Consider the following 23,962-nt stretch of genomic DNA (forward strand, 5'->3'; position numbering starts at 1 on the left):
GAATGACAATCTTCCAACTAAGCGGTGGCTGATGCTGGCCTCAGGGCTCGTTCCTCAAATGTCGTCTACCTTTTAATTTCTTTTATTTCTGGATTCTTTAAAAAATGCACAAGGCGGGCGCTTACACTAGGGCAGGGGTTCTCAACCTGTGGATCCCGACCCCTGCAGGGGTCGCACATCAGGTATTTCGCATACCAGATGTTTACATTACGATTCAGAACAGCGGGCAAGATTAGTTATGAAGTAGCAACGAAATAATCTTATGGCTGGCGGGTCACCACAAAGTGAGGAACGGGTATTAAAGGGTCGAAGTGTTAGGAAGGTTGAGAGCCACTGTATTAAGGCAAGCATGTGTAGGTCGGAGGACAACTCGTAAGGAGCTGGTTCTCTCTGTCCTCCGTGTGGAGGCTGGGATCAAACTCATATAGTCATGTTTGTCAGCAAGCACTTAAGTGCCCGCTGACTGGCACTGGATTTTGTTGTTGTTGTTTGCTCGTTGTTTGTTTTGGGACAAGGTCTTTCACTGCTTTGGGACTCACCAAATAGGCTTGCCTCACTGACCAGGGATCCACTCTCTTCCTCTAGTCACCTTCACACCCGAAATTTTCCTTTTAAATGCAGAAGCTGAAGATGGACCTCAGGTCCTCATACTTGCAAGGCACATATTTCCCTGACTGGGCCATTGCCATAGCCCACCCACAGGTATTTTATGGGAGAGAAAGAGAATGGCCAAGATTCTAACTGTGAGAGAGGTGTTCCTAGCCAACCCAGCCCACACATCGCCCTTCCGGGCTTGCCAGGTTGACGGGTGACGCGGAAAGCCTGTTGTGCGCATGCATACTGAAGCACGTGGATTTTAGCACCGCACTCACATCACACCCTTCGTGCGTCTCTCTTGCCCCCAGTTTAGTTCTGGGTCAAGTCAATATCACTGCCGCTAGCGGTTCTGGGCGGTAGCTTAGCCAGTTGTCAAAGATCAATAATCGCTACTCAAAAGGTCAGAGGCTCCCGGGGACTTGAGAAGTGTTTCTAAAAAAGGGTCTCAGTGAGTAATGAATTGAGCTGTCAGTTCAGCCAAATACCTGGCTTAATTTCTGTTCTCAGAATTGACCACATTTCCTGTCACCGCAACGATCTCCCTTCCTTGCCCCTCTCCCTCCTCCTCTTCCTCCTCCCCCTCCGTCCCCTCGTCTGACATGAAGCCTTGGCAAGTGTGTGTGTGTGTGTGTGTGTGTGTGTGTGTGTGTGTGTACGTGTTTGTAGTGACCTAAAGGCGCATGTCAGGTTGAACTCTTGGTGTCTGGTAGGAAGAGAAAGCCTCCTACCCGAAACCGTGTAACCCTAGCATAGGCTGACTCACGTGTAGGGATGGAAGGACCCTCATTGAGAGAAATCCTCATTTTCCTCTGACCTTTGCCATTCACTTCAAGACGTTTGCTGTGGTAGCTTCTGTTCTGCCTCCCTGTGAGCCTGTGGTGTTGTGGGACAGGCAGCTTTTCCTATTTGCTCTTGAGCAAATAGGTCAAACGGACATAAGTCACGTCATGACCACACGTCAACCCGGACCAGAGGAAGATAACAAGGACCTCATGCAAGCTTTTCCCTCTTGGCTCTGTTTAATAGATGGGGGCACGGAGAGTCACAGTGACCTGGATGGGAATGAATCTTTGCAGGAAAAAGAAGCAAAAGGAACTGAAATATTAACCATTGGGGCCTTGGCGTCGGCCTGCTTAACCAAGCGTGAGATCAAAGGCATCCATTCAGTTGCCGTGATTAGTTGTTCTTTAAGACTTAGGAGTGCAGTCATTCCACAATAAATCTCCAAGAGTGATGAGACCAGTTCTCACCTTATAGAGCCGGGTTCCTAATGGCCATTAGAGATAAGAAAAATGCTTTGAAATGCAAGGGGTGGTGTGTACTCAGACAGAAACTGCTGCCCATCCCCCTCGATAGAGTGCTTTCAGCTTGACCCTGATGTAACCGACTTGATGGCTTAGAGAATAGAGCTAGCATACCCTTGGTCCCCAAGAGAAAGGAGAAAGGACTGTGGTGGGCTTCTCTCTTTCTGCTCGGTAACCTGAGAGGGACATTGAGGCTCTAGGAAGAGAAAGGCACTTTGATAAAAAGAACTAGGGAGGTGGAAGTTTGTTACAGCTAAGCTACTTTCTGGCTGTGATCAAACACCTAACAAAAACTGCATGGAAAGAGATGTTTACCTTGGTTCAGTTTGAGGGCATAGTCCACTGTGTCGGGGAGTCAGAGGCCAAAGGCCACAGACAGGAAACAGAGAGAAAAGAGTGCACTCTCTCAGTGCTGTTGGCCTGGGACCCCAGCCTATGGAATGGCGCCGCCCACATTTAGATGGCTCCTCCCACCATCAGTTAACCTGATTTTTAAAAATCCCTCACAGACAAGCCAAGGGTTCTGTTCCCATGGTGACGGCAAATCCTGCTAAGGAGACAGTTAAGATGAATTGTCATGGGCCCCAATGTTGGGACCTTAAAGGTGAGTCTTAGCCAGACAGGGGAGAGAAAAGGTACTTCTGGATCAGCAGATGGATAGAGTATTCTAGAACACTTGGCTCAAAATGTTAGCAGGGAGGGCAAAGAAACATGTCGTGGGGGTCCTTCCAGGACAGCACCATCCACCCAGCGGATGCATCCAGAGTACTGCTGATGGAGAACCACGTGAGGTCCAGGAGGCACTGAGCTCTCCCAACGTTTTGTGCTTGTGTGTGCATATATATGCTCATGGCGGGAATGTGGAAAAAGACTTGCCCAGAACTGGACTCGTCTCCAGGAATCTTATTTGGAAACAGCAAACAAATGAACCCAGAGAGTGAATTCATGAATGGGGCGGGGGAAGAACAGTGAGCCATAGTCACTACCTTTGACCCACTTTTTGCCTGTAGTAGACAGGAGGTCTGCGTATCGTTTATCCGGGTGGTTTGATGCAACAGCCTTCTTAGGAAAGACTCGGCCACCTTCCCATTTAAGAGAAGGTGACTTGGAGGCCAAACTAAACTGTCAGTCTCTTTAACTAAGTCATCTCTGTGGTTAGTACCTCCCAACCCCGTCCCCTTGACACACAAAAGCCACAACAGATGATTTTAAGAACCTACTTCTTTTCTCCCCTGATCCCCCCAGCCTTTAAATTATGAATGGGACGAAGGTAGTTTTTATTCCGGTCACATAGCAGTTTAGACAGTTGCCACTGAGAGGCTGTCATGTCATCTATTTTAAATTCTTTGCAAACGAAGGCTGGGCACGCTTGCAGTCGGCAGTGTGGTGTCTCTTTGTGGCACTTTCCAGCTCCCAATTTCCCTAATTCTAATACACATAATTTATGCAACGGCGAGTCTCTTGGCTACTGCCTCGCTGTGTCTTAATTTGTACTGATTTTCTTGTTAGCAGCCTGCCATAGCGTCTGGCCTCCCGTTTCCAGCTTTGCTTTACAATGTATCTGCGGACTTTAATGAGGACCCCTGTTGGCTAACGGGCCTGAGAGCCTGCTCAGATAGATTTGGGGAAGAACAATCACAGCCAAAAAAAAAAGAAAAAAAAAAACCTTCCCAAATAACAGGGCCAGGTTAATGTTTATTCATTAGTCCCCACCAAATGGACTTGGTGACCTGGAGGGATGGGATGGGAAGGCCATGTCTTAAAGCTGTGTGTTTTAGAAGTGGAAGCTTAGGCTTTCCAAAGACCTCACCGAACCGCTCGAGTTTTCTCTTTTGAAGCTTTTTTCACGTACCAGATATTGCTGGAGGGGCCTCATTCCACCAGGGTGGTGTCTCCCAGGCCAGAGTCGCCGTCCGTCCATCCGAAGGCCCCTCTGTCTAGAATCCACAGTCTGTAAGGGAGCTCAAAGCTACGTCTTGCTGGGATACATGTGTGCACTGGTGATTTACAAGAAGGTGACTTAATATGTCCACAGAGACATCACGCTCAGGACAGAAGTTACAGATGGGCAGGCTGGAATAACAATCAGGGTCTTTCCCTCCCTGGCTGACTTTCTCATCTCTGGCGGATATAATACACACATACAGTGTGTGACTTAGGTAATTACTTCTCTCTGCCATGGAGCCTGAAAACGCACATTAACCTCTTTGGAGGGATGCTTCCTGGTACACACACGGGAAGGACGCCATGTGCTTTCTGTCCTCCCCCAGAAGGGCTGCCCACCTTCTCAATGAGCCACCAGCAACTTGAGGGCAGAGTGCTCCCGTGTTTCCAGGTTTCCATTCTCCATCACTGATCCTGCAGTTCCCAGGTCTCTACAACTGTGGCATGACCCAGCTCAGCCCTGAGGAATGCAGGCTCAGCTCAAGGACTTTGCCCAGGAGAGGGGCTGTTTTAGCTTGCCTGTTCTCTCTCAAGTGCCTCCAGGAGACAGGAAATGTGGCATTTCCTCTCCCAAGGCCACATCCTTCTGTGTTGGGAATCACGGGAGAAAGGAGTTATTTCCCGCTCTGATTCAGAAAATGCCGGGCTTTGCTTTGTTGTGTTTTATTTTGTGACAATGTATCAGTCTATAGTCCAAGATACCCTGGAACTCACCATGTAGCCCAGGCTAGCCTTGAACTTAAGTCACTCCTCTTGGTTCAGCACCCCAAGAGCATGAGTCACCACATTTGACCGCCAGTTTGGATTCTGAATAACCCTGTTTGGGTCATGGGTTCAGCAAGGTCAGAGGAGGTCATGCTGCTTGATTGGTTCAGGGAAGGTCCTGAGGCCACAGTGTGTCTGATTGTGTGTGTGTGTGTGGGGGGGGGCAGACACCAGCAGATCCAGGAGTCACATGGAGGGTAGGTGTGTTGGCTGCAGTAAAACACTCATGACTCTAATGGCCTTGGTACAGATGTTGACGGATGACTGTGTACTCCAGCTCCTAGAGTCACAGACTCCCAGAGTCAGAGCCAAGGCTAGCCCTCCAGGGTTCAAGCAAAGACTGTGAAAACGATAGGTTTGTGTACATAACTAGGAGTCTGAAAGGGCAGGAAAAGGGACGAGCCAAGTTATTCTTTTAATCTTCCTTCCCTTTAAAGTGTATACTTCAGTTTTTCAAGTTTTAAGAGTGTCTGTATTATTATATGTTGAACATATGTCCCCTCAGAGCCCCGGTTTTTCTTCCATGGTGCTGTTTGTCCCCCAAACTAACTCCTTTTTTTCTTTAATATCTAGGAACCATAACTGAGAAAACAAACAAACAAACATAAGGTGTTTGTCTTTCTGTGATTGGCCGAATTTGCTTCATATGGTTATTTCCAGTCCTGTCCATTTTCCGACAAACATAACTTTGCTCTCATTTCTGACTGAGGGAAAAAAATTCCATTGTGTATATATGTATGTATGCATGTATATATTTGTAGGTATATGTATTATATGTGTGTGTATGTATATATATATGCATGTATAAATGTATGTATATGTATATATGAATATTTGTATATATGCATTTGTGTGTATGTATACATGTGAATATATGTATGTATATGCATATGTATGTGTATATGTATGTTTATATGTATATGTGTGATTATATGTGAATATATGTATATATGCATATGTAATGTATATATGTGAATATATATATGCCAATCTTCTCTATATTCCATTGAACTGATCATGTGTCTGAGACGCCGTGGCCTCCTGTAGTCCAGGCTAGCCTTGAACTCGCTGTGTTGTAGCTAAAGATGCTCTCAAACCTCTCACCCTCCTCCCGCCTTCACCCCACACATGGCAGGCTCCATCACGTCCAATGTGCTTGCTTTGTGTGGTGCTGGGTGTCGAACTCAGAACTCAGGGCTTTATGCACAGCAGGCAGTGCTCTGCCACTGAGCTCTGTCCCCACCCCACTCTTTTGTCTTTTTAAGACAAGGTCTCATGAGTTGGCACACCTTTAGTCTCAGCACTTGGGAAGCAGAGTCTGTCATATCTCTTGAGTTTGAGGCCACGTGGTCTACAGAGCAAGTTTCCAGGACAGCTCCTTCCCCCCAGCCAAAGACAAGTTCTCACTGTTACGCTGTTGGGTCTTTGACTTCGGTCCTCCATAGTCTTCCATGTAGCAGAGACTGGAGGCCTGTGCCACTGGCCCTGATAGCGATTTGTCCCTTCCATGCTTTGGAGTAACTGGAAACCCTAGAAATTGGCCCTCTGCACCCTGCAGGCTGGATGATCAAGGTGTTTTTGGGTATGCTCCCTCAAAAGTGCTGGCAGGGTTCCCCGGTTTCTTCCGCCTTCTGCTGGCTTCAGGCCACCTGGACTGATGGTGACCTCCCAGCAATCTGTCTCCCTTTTCATGTGACATCCTCTCTTGTACGTGTCTGGGTCTTCGTACACTGTCTTCTCTCTTGCCTCTCTTTGAGCAGGAACATCAGTTAAATTAGGTAAGGACCTACTCTACTCCAGAATGATCCTGTTGAAACTAGAGACACATGCAATGGCCCTGCTCCCACAGAGGTCATATTTGGGGCTAACTGGGGTTTGAACTTCAGTAGCTCTTTTTACAGTGGTGTGGGTAGGGATGCATACGTGTGCGTGCACACGGATAGGCTTGAGTATTCACGAGTTGTCCACTTTATTTTATTGACTAAAAAATTATTTATTTAGTGGGGCATGTTAGGGGTATGGGTGTGGGTGCAAGCCTTTGATCCCAGCACTCAGAAGGCAGAGGCGGGTGGATCTGTGTGATGTTTGAAGTGCCTGATCTACAGAGTGAGTTCTGGGACAGCAAGGGCTACACAAAGAAACCCTATCAAAAAAAACCCGAATAAATAGAATAAAATAAAAATACATCTTTGTGCCTGTGTGTCAGAGGACAACCTGGGGGAGGTGCTTACACCATATAGATCTCAGCTCACAGGTTGCCTACGTTGGCAGGTCGGCAGGCAGGCTTCCCCTGCTCAGCCCCCTGCTGGTCCCTGATTTATTTACTTTTTTATTTATTACTTAAAAGGTGACATTTGTTTTGCTATTTATTATTGGTTAGTCTTCCCCTACCCAGAATGCCCCCCTCTTTTTTTATGCCAGGGTGTCTTTCATGGGTAGCTGGGGTTCATTCATCTCTTTGACTAGACTTGACTGGACTGACTGACTGGTGATACCCAGAGATTCTTCTGTTCAGGAGTGCTACAGTATGGATTCTCGATGGTAGCACTGAGAAGGAAGAGTCAAGAAGTTCCATACAGAGCTGGAGAGATAGCTTAGAGGCACTTACTAAGAAAGCCTGATTACTGAAGTTTAATCACTGGGACTCATGTAAAAGTGGAAAGAAAAAAAAAAAGTGTGCATGTGGTGGCACATGCTTTTATTCCCAGGGCTTGGGGAGGCAGAGCTAGGGGGATCTCTGGGTTCAAGACCAGCCTGGTTTACAGAGTGAGTTCCAGGACAGCCAGGGCTACATAGAGAAACCCTGTCTGAAGAAGAAGAGGAGGAGGAGGAAGGAAGAAGAAGAGGGGGAGGAGGAGAAGGAGGAAGAAGGGAAGAAGAGGAGGAAGGAGGAAAACAAGGTGGAGGAGGAGGGGAAGGAGGAGGAAGAAAAAGAAGGAGGAGGAGGATGAGGACAAGGAAGAGGAGGGGGAGGGGAAAGGGAGGGGAAGGGAGAAGATGAGGAGGAGGAAGAGGAGGGGGAAGAGGAGGGGGAGGGGAAAGGGAGGGGAAGGAAGAAGATGAGGAGGAGGAAGAGGAGGGGGAAGAGGAGGGGGAGGGGAAAGGGAGGGGAAAGGGAGGGGAAGGAAGAAGATGAGGAGGAGGAAGAGGAGGGGGAAGAGGAGGGGGAGGGGAAAGGGAGGGGAAGGAAGAAGATGAGGAGGAGGAAGAGGAGGGGGAAGAGGAGGGGGAGGAGAAAGGGAGGGGAAGGAAGAAGATGAGGAGGAGGAAGAGGAGGGGGAAGAGGAGGGGGAAGAGGAGGGGGAAGAGGAGGGGGAAGAGGAGGGGGAGGGAGAGAAGGAGGAGAATGAGGGAATGGTAACCAATTCACAAACTGTCCTCTGACACACACACACTGTAGTTTTTAAAGTGATGTACACGGTCAGCAGGGGTTTACTTTACACCTTCAATCCCAGCACTTGAGAGGCAGAGGCAGGCATCTCTCTGAGTCTGAGGACAGTCTCATCTACACTGTGAGTTCCAGGCCAGCCAGGGTTACACAGAGAGACCTGTTTCAAAGCGAAGGACTTTCTTACTTGAAACTCAGGCCTCAGTTTCTAGTTGGTTGATCAAAGAAGGTGAACCTGGGTGTTTGGAATGAGTACAGCATGGCTTCTCTGTGCCCAGCTTGTGGCAGGAACATGAGACCTGGTGCAGGCTCACCAGCAGCTAAGTCACACTTGTTCCTGGAATGTCACTTGCTCCTGTGAGGGCGTCCCTACGGGTATCGTGCGGGCAAGCAAACCTCGCAGACATAAGAATGAAAACCCGGGTCAACCTGACTCAGACTTCAGAGAGGCTAGAATAAGCTGCTTATTCCGTGTGTTTAAGCTAGGCATAATTTGGAAAAAGGTTTTCTGGTGTGATACAATCACTGTTACACAAGGAAGGGTAATTACACTGCAACTCAGTTTCTTCCAAGAAGATAGGTTCTAGAGATACAACATGACGCTACTGTTACTAGCTTAGGGGCCTTAGGGTCTAGTCTGGCCTCAGTCATACAGATGGCATAGAGGCCATTTAGACCATGAGCTACCTCTGGTCCTGGTTGTGGGAGATTTATGTGACCTGGCCCAACAGATAACACAGATCACCCAACTACTAACCATTTTCGGTTCTCAGCTGTCTGGATGGAAGGATGGGCTTTTCATCTTTCCCACAGGAAAGACCTGTGTGTTTCAGATTCCTGATTTCCCTGGAGATCTGTGGGCATAAGGACCTCCATGCTTCTTTCTTGAAGCACCCCATTTAGCCCTAAGGGTGCTCTCTCTCTGTCTCTGTCTCTCTGTCTCTCTGTCTCTGTCTCTCTCTCTCTGTCTCTCTCTCTGTCTCTCTGTCTCTCTCTGTCTCTCTGTCTCTCTCTGTCTCTCTCTCTCTCTCTCTCTCTCTCTCGTGTGTGCTGAAGGAGACCATGCTCCCTAGCGTATAGGACACCACGGTGGCACTTCCAGTTGTTCTGGACCCCACCTGGCTGCGTCAGGCTGGCAGAGATATCTCAGGAAACTTTTAGTCTATATAGACCTTGGTGTCAGGTTCCTGGTTGGGAAGGTCTGATAGAGGGCCCACAGACCATGGTAATTACATTGGATTTACTTTGATTACCAAAACCAAAACCAAAACCAAAACCACCCAGATAGAGGGTTTCCAGCCAGGCACCACTTTTGGTTGCTAATTGCTTTTCAAAGTTGCTTCATCTACCCCTTAGGAAACGGAGTGGTGGGCAGCGGGGGCTCATGCTTTTAATCCCAGCACTTGGGAGGCAAAGGCACTTGGATCTCTGAGTTTGAGGCCAGCCTGCTCTAGAGAGTGAGTTTTGGGACAGTGAGGGCTACACAGAGAAACCCTCTCTCCTTTCTGTCTCTGTCTCTGTCTCTCTCTGTCTCTCTGTCTCTCTCTCTGTCTCTCTCTCTGTGTGTGTCTCTCTCTATATATATATATATACATACATACATATATATATATATATATATATATGAAAGAAAATAGAGTGTGAATGTGAAGAGGGGACTAGAACTGGAAGTGTGGGAAGAGGGCTGGACTAGCTATGCACTGTTCAACGCCAGACCACAGCATCCATGGTACTCAGTAGAGTTACTGGACAGGATAGGATGAGGTGGAAGACCGTTTGCTGACAGGTGGGGACACCGGGTTAGATTTCTGTGTTGGTTAGTTAGGGTCATCTGGAAAGAGGGACACTCACTTGAGAAAATGATTCCAGGCTGGTCCGTGGGGGCATTTCTTGATTAATAGTTGATACGGCAGGGTCCAGCATTCTCCTGGCAGTGCTGTCCCTGGGCGGTTGATCCTGGGCGTGTAAGAAAGCAGGTTTAGCAAGTCAGCGGGAGGGAGCCAGTCAACAGTGCTCCTCTGTGGTTTCTGCCTCGGTTTCTGCCTCTAGGTTCCTGCCTTGAGTTCCCGCCCTGACATCTGTCGGTGATGGATTATGACCCGACACATGGTGTTTACCACTGCGTCATTTGGTAATTTGGAAGTAGATTTGTTAGGGCATGCTGGGGAGAAGGGATCGGGAGAGGGAGGGAGAGATTATGGTTTTGTTGTCGTTTTATCTTGAGGCAGGGTCTTGCTATGAAACCCAGGCTTACCTTAGAACTACTCTGTCTGTAGTTCACACCAATACTGGAGACCCTCTTGCCTGATGGGTTTCGGGTGTGACAGGCTTAGATCATACTTTGTCGTGGGCAGCCGGGTGAGAGGTGGTGGTGTTTACTGAGCTACAAAATCCTAAAGAGGACTAACAGGTATTCGAGACACGTGTGAAACAGAAGCAGACATTCTTTTTTTTTTCCAACGATATGAAGACTTTTATTATCCTGGTAACACAAGCTTTTCTCTATGACAGGAAAACAGCGAGCGTTCTAAGCACAGTTTGTAAGGAGCCAGTCCCAATTCTAACCAGTTACCTCAGCGTCATCATTCTTGCAGAGGAGGGCAAAGCAGACAATCACAGGTCTTGGGGGAGAACTACCAGGAGCCTCAGGACCCACAGCCATTTTTTTTTTCTGCCTCTGGGAAGCCCAGACTGACGCTTTGAGGAGACCCTGAATTTTCTGGCAGGTGCACAGAGGCCTATACTTAGAAGTTCCTCTGGATCATATCCCTTGCTGCTGTCATTTTGAAGGTCTAGTGGGACTCTGGGTTTTTTGTTTTTTTTTTAAATTTCCCCCGGGTATCGTGAATTATGCAGTGGATCCCACTGTGCTGGATGTAGAAACGACACCAGCACGCTTGGGCCATTCCATTCAGAACTACATATTCAAAGTAGAGTAAACCCCAGGGCTACAGATGCTTATGACCTAATGTGTGTGAAATGTTTGGAAATGTGCCCGGGGTCATAAGAGGTGTTTTGTAAGCATCTGAGGTGATGGTTATAAGAATAATAGTGAGGGCCACTTAGAGTGTGAGCTAGGCGGGTCCTTGCACGTCAATATCAAGAGGGAAGGAAGAATGGGTGTTTGTTTAGAAGTAAAGTTGTGAGCCACAGATGAAGCTGTTTGGATTAGGAGAGCCATTCATAGTTGCCTGCAATATCAGCAACCAAGGTTTCTCTCAGGACTTTGAGCCCTGGGATCCTAATATGTCTGGGCTGCTGGGAATATTTTGAATAAACCCATGCTTAGAAATGTTATCCCAGGCACCTGGATACCAGGGTGCGGGGGAAGGAAGGGCAGCGTACATTTTCCTGAGCCCCCAGGGACTGAGGGGCCAGAAGGGACATACTGGCAGGATGGAGCTCCCTAGCTGAGTCCAGGATCTCCCAGAAGATCTGGAGAGAGCCTCACCCGGTTTTATGCAAACTTGGCAGTGTGCATCAGCACAGGCACGGTCCCTGACCTCATTCTGTCGCAGGGAGGCATCATACGAGGTATCATGTGGCCTCCCGCCAAGAGCGGAGCTTTAGGACTGGAACCTGGTTCCTGACCGCGGGCCTGGGATCTCACAGCGCAGTTGCCTTGCTCCCTGAGGATATTCCCTCTTTGCTGTTTGCCACTTTAATATAAGGGGTTTCAGGCTGCAGGAGATAGTAAAGCTGAGTTGATAATGTGTTTGAGTTTTATCTCTAGAACCCATATTTTTAAAAAAGGCCAAGTATGGTGGTAATCCATGTTTGTAATCCCATGATCCCTTGATTGCATGCAGGAGCAAGTAGGTACATATACCAACATACATACATACATACATACATACATACATACATACATACACACATGCATACATACATACCAACATATATACAAACATACATACATACCAACATATATACAAACACGCATACATACATGCCAACTTATATACAAACATGCATACACACATACCAACATACATACAAACATGCATACATACATAACAACATACATACAAACATGCATACATACATATTCATACATTCATACATACATGCATGCACATACATGAATACATATATGACTACCACACACATACATACAGTTTTAGGGATGGGTGTGGTGGCATGAGGGGTAGACAGGGTATTGTGATTAGGCCAACTTGGGCCACACAGAGATTGTCAGGCTATATTAGGCCATATGGTGAGAATCTGTCTCTCTTTTCCTTTTCTTTTATAAAAAAGGAGTTTGATTAGGAGTTAACCTGTCTCCTGGGAATGAGGCCCTGGTCTCGGTAGTGAGAAAGACTTTGTTATAATGTAACAAAACCAGACATGTTTTAGTGTAGACAAACCCAGAGGGTACTGGCATCATCCAATCAGCATATATCTCATGCTCCCATTTTGGTTACTCCTGTGCTGGGGTGTCTCCAGATACTGTGAAATAAGAGAGCTAGACATTGCCTTGCAGTGGAACCAGAATAACCTACTGCCTCGACCTCCCCATATGTACTGGGCTTCAGACAGCAGCCATTTTGTTGTGGCCCACTTAGCTGGGCATCTGTCACTCCCAGTAGGTTGCTGATGGTCACTGGGTACAATTCAGCAAGCAGGTGGTCAGGACAGTAGTCTGGGAACAGCTTTGTTCACAGGGCTGCTGTCTCCATGGTGATGACCTCACCTGCGGTCACTGGCCAGAACATCTACAGACAGCCTTTCCAATATGGTGGCCTCATGATGTTCCCACTTTTTACATGGTGGCTCACTGAGTGTTTCGAGAGAGAAAGAGTAGAAACTGCCAGAGCCCAGAGACCAGCAGTGTTGCTTCTGTGTTATTATCCTATTGGTCAGAAAAACAACCGCTGGTCCAACCCAGATTCAAGGAAGGGGACATAAATCCCAGTCAAAGCCAGTTTCAAACTGCCCTAAGTAGAAAAGCAAAGAATTATGGTCCTGTGCTGTTGGGAATATGTCAAAAGATGTAGGATTGGCTGGAGGCCGAGGAGCCAGCTCCATGTCGGATGGTGCACCATTTACTTTTCTTTCTTTCTAAAAAATCATACTTACTAGTTTATTTAGGCCCACAGTCTCAAAGGGGACAGTTCCATTATAGTTGAGAGGCACCACGTCAGGAGGTGGCAGTGGGAGCTTGACACCGACTGTTCATGTCCTGGCTGACCAGGAAGCACAGGACAGTGTGTGACTGGTGTTGCAGATTGAACTCAGGATCTTAAGTGTGCTAAACAAGGGTTCTGTAGACCCAGTGCTTGATTTTGTTTGTTCTTATTTTCCTTCTTGGAGACAGAGTTTCATTGTGTATCCTTTTGTCTTGTCTTCTGAGTGCTGGGGTCAGGGGCATGTGCCATCATACATCATACTTGGAATATTTTTAAGGCGCATCATACTATTTGTATAAAACTGTTCCTTTTTCATTGCTGAGTAATATTTCACTACATAGATATACGACATTATAAAAGATATCTGTTCTCATATAGCCAGTCTTACCTCTTGGTTATTGAAAGTGGGGGCTCTATGAACTTGTCAAAGTCATGGTGAAGGGCATGGATGCCAAGTTCTGTTTGCTTTAGGTAGTCAGGTGGCATCTCCCTGGGGATGCTTCTGAGGAGTGTGAAACTATTAGAGACTCAAAGGTTTTAGCTCATTCGGGGTCCTGGTAGCCAGAAAGAGTCTACATAAGTAATGCCCAACCGGAAGTGTTTTGTTTCTTTTTCTTTCGTGTGTGTGTGTGTGTGTGTGTGTGTGTGTGTGTGTGTGTGTCCAATATGGTCCTCTATAGCGCTACACTTTGGCTTTTGAGTAAGAGTCTATCACTGAACCTGCGGATTGCTGGTTTGGCTAGAAGGCCAATGAGCCCCTAGGACCTCCCTGTTATCTTTCCTGAGTACTGGAATTACAGATGAGAGCTGCTATGTCCAGCTTTTATGTGGATGCTCCCAAATCCTTCACCAATGGAGTCACCTCTCTAGCACCGACCTGGAGATGTTTCAATGTTACAATGTTACATTTTACCTGGAGATGTTACAATGTTACATTTCAGTCTCCACTTTGAGCTAGCCACTCACATCGCTCAGTCTCAGCTTCTGGTCCATGCCAGATTGCTGAGGTCTCCACAGTTGTGACACCATGAGGGCTGGAGATGGATGACACTATCCTTTAAACTGCCTTTCCCTCCCTGCAGCGGGATCCCACAAGCCCTCTGTCACTTCTACAGTCATTCTTGAATCTGATCTCTATAGTTTAAAAAAAATAAATTTTCATTAAAATTTATACATATAAATCTAAAGAAATCCACCCAAGCATTTTGTTGTTTTGGTTATGCCCCAGCTCTTTCTCTGTTAATATGCTCTTTCTCTGAACCTTGGAAGGATGAAAACATCATGCCTCTTCATCACAAATAGAGTATATGTCTCTTCAGATAAGAATGTTGGAGTTGGAGAGACGTCTCAAGTGTTGAGAGTATTTTTTTGTAACTTTCTTTCTTTTTTTATCTTTATTAACTTGAGTATTTCTTATTTACATTTCGATTGTTATTCCCCTTCCCTGGTCTGGGCCAACATCCCCCTAACCCCTCCCCCTCCCCTTCTATATAGGCTTCCTCTCCCCATCCTCCCCCCATTACCACCCTCCCCCCAACAATCATGTTCACTAGGTGTTCAGTCTTGGTAGGACCAAGGGCTTCCCCTTCCACTCGTGCTCTTACTAGGCTATTCATTGCCACCTATGAGGTCAGAGTCCAGGGTCAGTCCATGTATAGTCTTTGGGTAGTGGCTTAGTCCCTGGAAGCTCTGGTTGGTTGGCATTGTTGTTCATATGGGGTCTCGAGCCCCTTCAAGCTCTTCCAGTCCTTTCTCTGATTCCTTCAACGGGGGTCAGTTCAGTGGTTTGCTGCTGGCATTCGCCTATGTATTTGCTGTATTCTGGGTGTGTCTCTCAGGAGAGATCTACATCTGGTTCCTGTCAGCCTGCACTTGATTGCTTCATCCATAGTATCTAGTTTGGTGGCTGTATATGTATGGGCCACATGTGGGGCAGGCTCGAGTACTTGCTATTCTTGCAAAGGTTTCCAGCATGCAAACCATGATTCACAACCGTCTGGACCTCCAGTTCCAGGAGAATCTAATGTTGCCTTCTGGCCTCTGTCAGCACTGCACATCCATGCATACATGCAAGCAGAACACTGGTACACATATAGTAAGTACATCTTAAAAGAAACGTTCTTCCATATGTCTGTAGTGCTGTTATTACACTGAAAATGGCCAACGATTCCCTAATATCTAAAATCCACCATACATTTCCTTAGCTATTCCTCAAACGTGCTGTTAAGTCTATTTGAAGCGAGACCACTTTCCATTTGTTTCTCTGTCTCTGGTTTCCTGTAATGAAAACTGTCCCCAAATCCCAACTTTCTCCATGGCTCTTTGGAGCAGCTGGACCTCTTGTCTCAAGACACCTGAACACCAGTTTGTTTTAGCGTTTCCTCATGGCATAGTTGAATCTGTTATCCTCATAGCTGGATTTCCTGTAACTGGGAAATTAGATTCAGAAGTTTGATTAGATTCTGGTATTTTTTTGGCAAAGTCTTCTTGCTTTCATATTTCATCCCATTAGGAGGCATAAAAGGCCACAGGCAAATGATTAGTGACACTACATCTAATCCCTTTATAAGGGAGTTAATTGCCAATTCTGTCCAATTTATAAATGGCTGTGTGGCAGTGTGACCCGTATCCATTGGCCACCAGTTATTGTTTGGGAACTTGCAAACATGGTCATTTCCCAAGCTACTGCCATGCTCTCAGTGTGTGTTAGTTATTGCAAGGAGTGCTCTGCCCCTGTCTCCTAGCAGAGGCTGAGGGTCAGTCCAGAGGGTCAGGGCAGGTGTCTAATTATTTTCCTTTAATTATGAATTTTTAGGCTCTGGAATTAGTATCATGTTCTCTTCCAGTCCCGAAAAACAACTCTGTGTGTGTGTGTGTGTGTGTGTGTGTGTGTGTGTGTGTGTGTGTACTTTTTAAGCTTACTTTATTGGGTTCTATTATCTACCATCCTTCCAACCTTATTCCAACCCAATCCCTTCCAAACTAGGTAGGAGAGATTGAAGGTTAGAGGGGAAATGGTTATAGACCTTTTTAGACTACTTTCTGCTGATTAGAAGTGTTCAGTTCCTTGGGGAAGAGTCCAGCCTTAATTGTCAATGTATCTCTAACCAGAAACCCAGCAATAGCAAAGGCAGAAATAAGGTTTGAGGGGCAGAGGGAGCAGTAAATAGCCACAGTCTCTCTCAGGACTCTCATATTTATCCCACCTCAAGAGTCCCCAGAATTCCAAACAAACTATCTACAGCTGGCAAAAATTACACCCTTCCTAGAGCACGAGACAAATCACAGTCACCTGCTGTGAAGCAGCTTCTTATCCCACACCTGGGATTAAAACAAAAACATACATAACTGTTTTGTTTTTTTTTTTAAGAAATCAAAGTTCTTAACTACATGTGTGTGCCTATGGTCAGCTACGTGTGTGTATGTGTGTGTGTGTGTGTGTGTGTGTGTGTGTATGTGTCTGTGTGTCTGTGTTTCTGTTTGCTCTCTCTCTCTCTCTCTACTGAAAGAAAGAAGTATTGCTTTCCCCTTTGACCCCAAGTAAAATTAACATACTTGAATTCCGTCTTTCTTTTCAAAACCATTCCACACAAAAAGAAACCATATCTTTTTGGAACAATGCCTAATTCCAAGTTTGAAACAATTTGGACATCAGAAGAATAGATATATGCTGGGGGGGGCATAGTTCATTGGTACAGTGTGGGCCTTGCGTGCACAGGGCCCTACATGGGATCTCCACATGTTGAAAAGAGAGACTGAATGCAGGTATGTTCATTTTTACTTGGGGTGAAGGGGAAAATCAATGCTTCTTTCTTTCGGTTTGGTAGCTAGGATATATATATATATATATATATATATATATATATACATATATAATATGTGTGTGTATATGTATATATGTATATATACATATATTTTAATTTTTTTTTAAAGACAGGATTTCTTTGTGTAGCCCTCGCTTCCTGGAACCTGCTCTGTAGACCAGGCTGGCCTCAAACTCACAGAGATCCACCTGCCTCTGCCTCCCAAGAGCTAGGATTAAAGGTGTGCCATTCACCACCACGGCATGCCCGGCAATTTCTTTTGAAGTTACGGATGCATAATGGCGTTTTGTTTCTTTCTAACTAAACGTTTTTCTTGTGGTATTGAGTTGAACTCAGAGCCTCACACATCCTAGGCAAGCGCTCTACCACTGAGCTATCCCCCAACGCTGTCTTTAATGCCGCCAGTATTTTTATATTATAGGCTTTAACATCTCTCATGGCTCTTGAATTTTTCTGATGGCGAAACTCTTGGCTCCCTGTTAGGAACATTAATATAATTGCTTATTTACATTACTCTCTCAAACACACAAAATTATCCTAAAAATCACAGTACTAACACTCACACTAATAATGTAGCCGCTGTGTACAGTTTAAGATTTCTTTACAATATACCTTTTAGTTGTCCATTCCTAGTTTGTTTTTTTTTTTTAAATCCCGTTGGGGTGGATAGACAGAACACTGAGTACTAATGTCGCCTGAAATGATTCTTATTTAAAACATGCTGTACAGTGAGACTCATTTGTGTCTGTTTTGTTTCTTCTTATAGAGTCTGCTTCATTTTCCTTTGAAGTTTTACTTTGAATTTTACCCAGATCAGGCATCTACATGGTACAGAAATCAATCCTTAGAACAACATATATTCCCAAGGATCCCTCTACCCCAGGCCATTTTTTCTGTCCTTTGTAAGGAACGTGTATAGTTTATTTTTAAGGCTTATTTTGGCTTACCTTTTGTATCTATTGGTTACACAGACAATGTAAGCAAGGACGGTTTCCTTTGTCTCACAGTTTGAGGGGACAGTCCATCATGGAGGGAAGGTGTGGTGGAAGGAACATGAGGCAGCTGGTCATGTTGTGCTCTTAGGCAAGAGACAGAACGAGACGAAATTCAGTCATGGACCGCAGCCCATGGGACCGTGCCAGCCATATTCAGGCTGGGTCTTCCTTACTCAGTTAAGTCTCGCTGGGAATACTGAAACAGACATACCCAGGGGTTGTCTCCTAAGTGGTTCTAAATGCTACCCAATCGACAATCAAACTGTTCCTCCGTGCAATGCCTGCCCTTGTGATTTTCTTTTCTTTTTCTTTTTAAATCTTTTTTATTGGATATTTTTTTATTTACATTTCAAATGTTATTCCATTTCCTGGTTCCCAGCCATAAGCCCCCTATCCTATCCCTCTCCCTCTCCCGCCTCCCCTCCCTGACATTCCCCAATACTAGGGGGACCAACCTTGGCAGGACCAAGGGCTTCTCCTCCCATTGGTGCCCAACAAGGCCATCCTCTGCTACATATGCAGCTGGAGCCATGGGTCTGTCCATGTGTACTCTTTGGGTAGTAGTCTAGTCCCTGGGAGCTCTGGTTGGTAATGTTGTTCTTAAGGGGTTGCAAACCCCTTCAGCTCCTTCAATCCTTTCTCTAACTCCTCCAATGGGGACCCCGTTCTCAGTTCATTGGTTTGCTGCTAGCATTTGCCTCTGTATTTGTCACGCTCTGGCTGAGCCTCTCAGGAGACAGCTAGATCAGGCTCCTGTCAGCATAAATTTCTTGGCTTCATCAATATTGTCTAGGTTTGATGACTGTATGTATATGGGCTGGATCCCCAAGTGGGGCAGGCTCTGAATGGCTAGCCCTTGTCATTTTCTTTCTTTTTAATTAGTTAATTTATTTTCTTAGCCCTTGTCATTTTCAATGTGTCCCTAACAGCTCCATCTTTCAGATTCTTGTCTGGGTCCCGCCCACTCCATGGATCCCCTTGCTAAGTTTGATCCCTTAGCAAGTCCTTTCTCTCTGTCGGTTCTAAAACACTCTTGTCTCCCTCCCCCTGTCTCTGTTGTGAGTTTGGGGTCTTACACTCATCCAGTGTTGCCCTTTAAGCTACTCCACTCTTACTTTCTTTAACTTACTTTTCTGTTTATGTTCACTTATTTTATGTGTATGAATAGTTTGCCTGCGTACGTGCACGTACACCTTGTGTGTGCTTGGTATCTTCAGGGTCCAGAAGAGCATCACATCTCCTGGGCCTGGAGTTGCAGATGGTTATGAACCTCCACACGGGTTCTGGGAACCAAACTCCAGTCCCTTACAAGGACAACAAGTTCTCTTAACTTCTAAACCATCTCTTCAGCCCCCCAGTTTTGTTTTCTAACCAGGTTGTATGTCCCTTAACCCTAGACTGCTGCTGTGCCTAGAATTTTAAATAACATGTTTATATTACATTTTATTTATGTTGTGGACATGCGGGGGATGATGTCCTAGGCCTGCTGTACCCCACATAGAGGTCAGAGGACAACGTGTAGGAATTGGTCCTCTTTTCTCTCATGTGCATCCCAGGAATTGAATCAGGTCATCAGGCCTGGTGGTATACACCTTTACACACGGAGCTCTAGAATTCTTCCATATTCCCTCATGGTATCCAAAGTAGGCATGGGAACACAGTCGTGTGCAGTAAATTGTGTGATAAAGACCATAGGCACATCTTCTTTGTAAAGCACATCACAACTTTCTTGGGCGTAGGAATGCCAGACAGCAGTTGACACTTCATGGGGTGGGGGGCATTGCATGCAGTGAAATCACCCACAAAAAATATCATTGGAAAACTGAAAGTCATGGTGCTCAATAGAGAGGTCACAGGTTGGCAGAGAGTCACGTTGTCTATTTTGTCTGACTTCAGTAAGGAATGTATGCATCGAAGCATATCTCTCTCTCTCTCTCTATCTCTCCTCTCTCTTTCTTCTCTCTCTTTCTCTCTCTTTCTCTCTCTCTCTCTCTGTTGTGTGTTTTATGCATGTATGTGCTGTTTGCATGTGTTCGTGTGTGTGCATATAGAGGCTATTCACTGACATCATGTGTCTTTGTAGATTGTTCTCTACCTTATTAAAATGTTTTTATTGCATTTATTTTGCGTATGGTTGTTGGCATGCTTATGCCATAGTGTGCACATGGATATCAAGAGGACAGCTTTGGGGAGCCAATGTAGGTCTTGAGGATTGAACTCAGATCATCAGGCCTGGTGGCAAGCACATTTGCCTATGAGACCATCAGTCTGGCCCCAGCTTATTTTTTGAAGCAGAGTCTCTCACCAAACCTGGAGTTCCCTTCTTCAGAAAGACTAGAAGGCTGGCCATGGACATCAGGGAAGTTTTCCTGTCTCCACTTCCCCGGCACTAGGATTATAGACATGTGTTGTGTTGTATGCACGTGTTGTGTTGTTATGTGTTGTCTGCATGTGTTGTGTTATGTGTTGTACACATGTGTTGTGTTGTTACCCTGGGTGCATGGGTGCTGGGAATTGAAGCTCATTCTCATGCATCAAGCTGTTTATAGGCCAAGCTCCCAGCCCCCATTACTCATATTTCTGTAAGTGTATTACTTTTTAAAGGATTATTTATTTATTTTTCAGAGTTAATTCTTTTTCTCCCCCTAGTATAAAAACCTTTATGCGATAGGCACAAGCAGAGCCTGGGTCCTCTGAGTGGAGACTCTGATGTGGGTTTTCACAAGATGGTCAGTGAAATCCTGCTAAGGAGATTTGGTGAACACGGTCTCTTTCCAGGGATCTGGGGTCAGGTAGCTGTGGGTCTTGGAGATGGCATCAAAGGTGGCCTTGGCAAAGTTGCCCAGGGTGGAAGTGCAGCCCCCGGTGATGTGTAGCTGTCATCTTCACTGGCCATCATCAGTAGCTTCTTGGGCACAGGAACAGAGACACACATACACCTAATTTTTAAAAAAATTGCGTCTTCCACTTCCTCTTCCTCCTCTTCCTCTTCCTTCCTCTTCCTCTTCCTCCTCCTCTTCCCTTCCTCTTCTTCCTCTTCCTTCCTCTTCCTCTTCCTCTTCCTCCTCTCTTCCTCTTCCTCTTCCTCCTCTTCCCTTCCTTTTCTTCCTCTTCCCTTTCTCTTCCTCTTCCTCCTCCTCTTCCCTTCCTTTTCTTCCTCTTCCCTTTCTCTTCCTCTTCCTCCTCCTCTTCCCTTCCTCTTCTTCTTCTTCCTCTTCCTTTTCCTCCTCTTCCCTTCCTTTTCTTCCTCTTCCCTTCCTCTTCCTCTTCCTCCTCTTCCCTTCCTTTTCTTCCTCTTCCCTTCCTCTTCTTCTTCCTCTTCTTCCTCTTCCTTTTCCTCCTCTTCCCTTCCTTTTCTTCCTCTTCCCTTCCTCTTCCTCTTCCTCCTCTTCCCTTCCTTTTCTTCCTCTTCCCTTCCTCTTCTTCTTCCTCTTCTTCCTCTTCCCTTCCTCTTCTTCTTCCTCTTCTTCCTCTTCCTCCTCTTCCCTTCCTTTTCTTCCTCTTCCCTTCCTCTTCTTCTTCCTCTTCTTCCTCTTCCTTTTCCTCCTCTTCCCTTCCTTTTCTTCCTCTTCCCTTCCTCTTCCTCTTCCTCCTCTTCCCTTCCTTTTCTTCTTCTTCCCTTCCTCTTCTTCTTCCTCTTCTTCCTCTTCCCTTCCTCTTCTTCTTCCTCTTCTTCCTCTTCCCTTCCTCTTTCTCCTCCTCTTCTTCCTCTTCCCTTCCTCTTCCTCTTCCTCCTCTTCCCTTCCTTTTCTTCCTCTTCCTCTTCTTTAGGAAAACAGCCCTAGTGCCTCTGGGAGCAGGGATGAGAGGCACCAACACAGAGACACAGTGGCTTGTCACCTTGCACGGAGCCGTGTGGGGCTTGCCAGTCTTGTTTCTCAACAGCCCCTCTGCACAGGGACGACGATAGCCGAGATGATGACCCCCTTGGATGGCAGTGGCTACCTCCTTGGAGCACCAAGACCAATATGACTGTCCTTTAGGGACACGCCCAGGAAAAAAGTCAATATTCTCAGATTCCTTAATGGGCAGGGAGATCTCCTCCAGGGTCTTGATCTTCATGTCCTTCCCTGGGGGACCCAGCTTGGTGACAGGGGTCGACTCCTTGTCTTGGGTTTACCTCAATGAGTCCCATGGCCATGATCATGGTTACAGCCTTGACCATTACCACAGCTCCTACGAATGCTGCTGTATCCTCCATGGAAGCTGCTCAGGCCTTCTAATCCTGGGCCCCTGGGTCCTCAAGGCCTCCCCACTGCACCGTGCTAGTTGCCGTTTGGTCCTTTCCTGAGGAAGAAGCAACTATTTTTTTTAATTATTTTTAATTATGTGTATGTGTATGTATTGTGTCTATGTGGAAGTATTCACACATGCAGGCAATTGTTCACAGACGCCAGAGGAGGGTGTTGACCCCACCTACCCCGGGATTGCAGTTACAGGCCGTATAACGTAGGTACTGGGAACTGAACTCTGGTCCTCTGAAAGAACAGTCTGTACTTTTAATCATTAATTTGTCTCTCCTACATATCTGTTCCTATCCATGGATGGTTCTAAACCAGCTCAAATGTTGATTTGTGGGTTCAAAAGCTCACTGAAGTGAGTGACTTTGACATTTAGAATCCATAAGTAAAGAAGATCAGTCCTGGGGCTGGAGAGATGGCTCAGTGGTTAAGAGCACTGACTGCTCTTCCAGAGGTCCTGAGTTCAAATCCCAGCAACCACATGGTGGCTCACAACCATCTGTAATGAGATCTGATTCCCTCTTCTGGTGTGTCTGAAGAAAGCTACAGTGTATTCATATGTAATAAAGTAAATAAATCTTTAAAAAAAAATTGGTCCTGTCGATCTGAGTTAACCTCAGACTAGTTTGTTTTCCGGGCTTTCTGTTCCTTGAGCACCACCAGGTAACTTTTAAAGCTTTTCTCAGGACTGTCTTTCTATGTCCTGAGTGAGTCCCCACTGCTTTCCGCTTGGCTTCCTGCAGCTGGTGGCCAGGTCTTGATCTAGTCACCTTTCTTGACAGGTTTGTAGACTTCCACGCAGCTGCTTCTACCTGCTCGCCGTCCCGAGCCTCCCTGCTTACCGGCCGGCTGGGTCTACGGAATGGAGTCACGCACAACTTTGCAGTCACCTCTGTAGGGGGGCTTCCACTCAACGAGACCACCTTGGCAGAGGTGCTGCAGCAGGCCGGTTACGTCACTGCCATGATAGGTAATGTACCCTGGGGAGCTGCTTCAAGGGCTCAGAGTCTCTCAATGGCTGCTGCCTCTTCTGCTCGCATCTATGTTTTTTGTCAGCTTCTTGCTGGGTATGTATGGTAGGAATGCTCTGAGCTAGCTTTAAAGACTGGACTGCGATCCTGGAAATGTGTAGTTCTCCAGTCCCATGATAATGAGCTCTGTGGTAAGTGATTGTGTCCATTGGGTCAGAGTATCCCAAGGATACCTCAGGAAACTTTCCCAGACTCTCTTCTGCTGTCTGAGCATGCTGGCTTTCTTTCCTGTGCCCAAGACTGCAATGGCTCATTTTCCAGGTCCTCCATTATAATTCGATTCGAGGAGGGAGGAGAGAGAGTAGGTGGCAGGCTCACGGACCCACCCACTTCTGTGAAGAAACGGACTCTTTTGTTTAAGATACCTATCTTTCCTTCCCAAGAACCGGGCTTGAATCTTACCATCCAGAGATGGGTGGCCTGGTTCCCAGGTTGCAAAGAAGGCTGGGAAACTTGGGACAGGATTATGATAATGGCCGTGGCCCTGGGCATGGTCATCTTGAACAAACTGACAGTTGTAGGCTAGGGGTGAATCGGTGATGAAGTGCCTATCTAGAAGGCACAATGCACTGGATGCCGTCTCTGTGGACAGCAGCCCCAACCCTGCCCCCACCCCACCATAAGCGAGGACATGGATATAGGACAGGAAGGCAGCAGTTGCTTTCCCATTGTTCCGCCAATTCTTTTCCTCCCTTTCTCCTCCCTCCCTTGCTTCCTTGCTTCTCTCTCTCTCTCTCTCTCTCT

General features: G+C 46.4%; 1 protein-coding gene across 13 annotated transcripts in view; it reads left to right on the forward strand.

Moving 5' to 3' along the window:
• Arsg (arylsulfatase G) overlaps positions 1-23,962 on the forward strand; it is a 138,919-nt gene that overhangs the window by 54,279 nt on the left and 60,678 nt on the right. For all 13 annotated transcript variants that reach the window (XR_015630682.1, XM_087572477.1, XM_087572476.1 and 10 more), the window contains one exon: positions 22,970-23,157. Coding sequence is in view for 12 of the 13 variants with exons in the window: in XM_087572477.1 (XP_087428603.1) it covers positions 22,970-23,157 (188 nt within the window). In the remaining variant the exon portion in view is untranslated. The remainder of the gene's footprint in view (positions 1-22,969; positions 23,158-23,962) is intronic.

Source organism: Rattus norvegicus, chromosome 10 (assembly GCF_021556685.1).
Source record: "Rattus norvegicus strain SHRSP/BbbUtx chromosome 10, alternate assembly SHRSP_T2T, whole genome shotgun sequence".
Classification (NCBI taxonomy): Eukaryota; Metazoa; Chordata; class Mammalia; order Rodentia; family Muridae; genus Rattus; species Rattus norvegicus.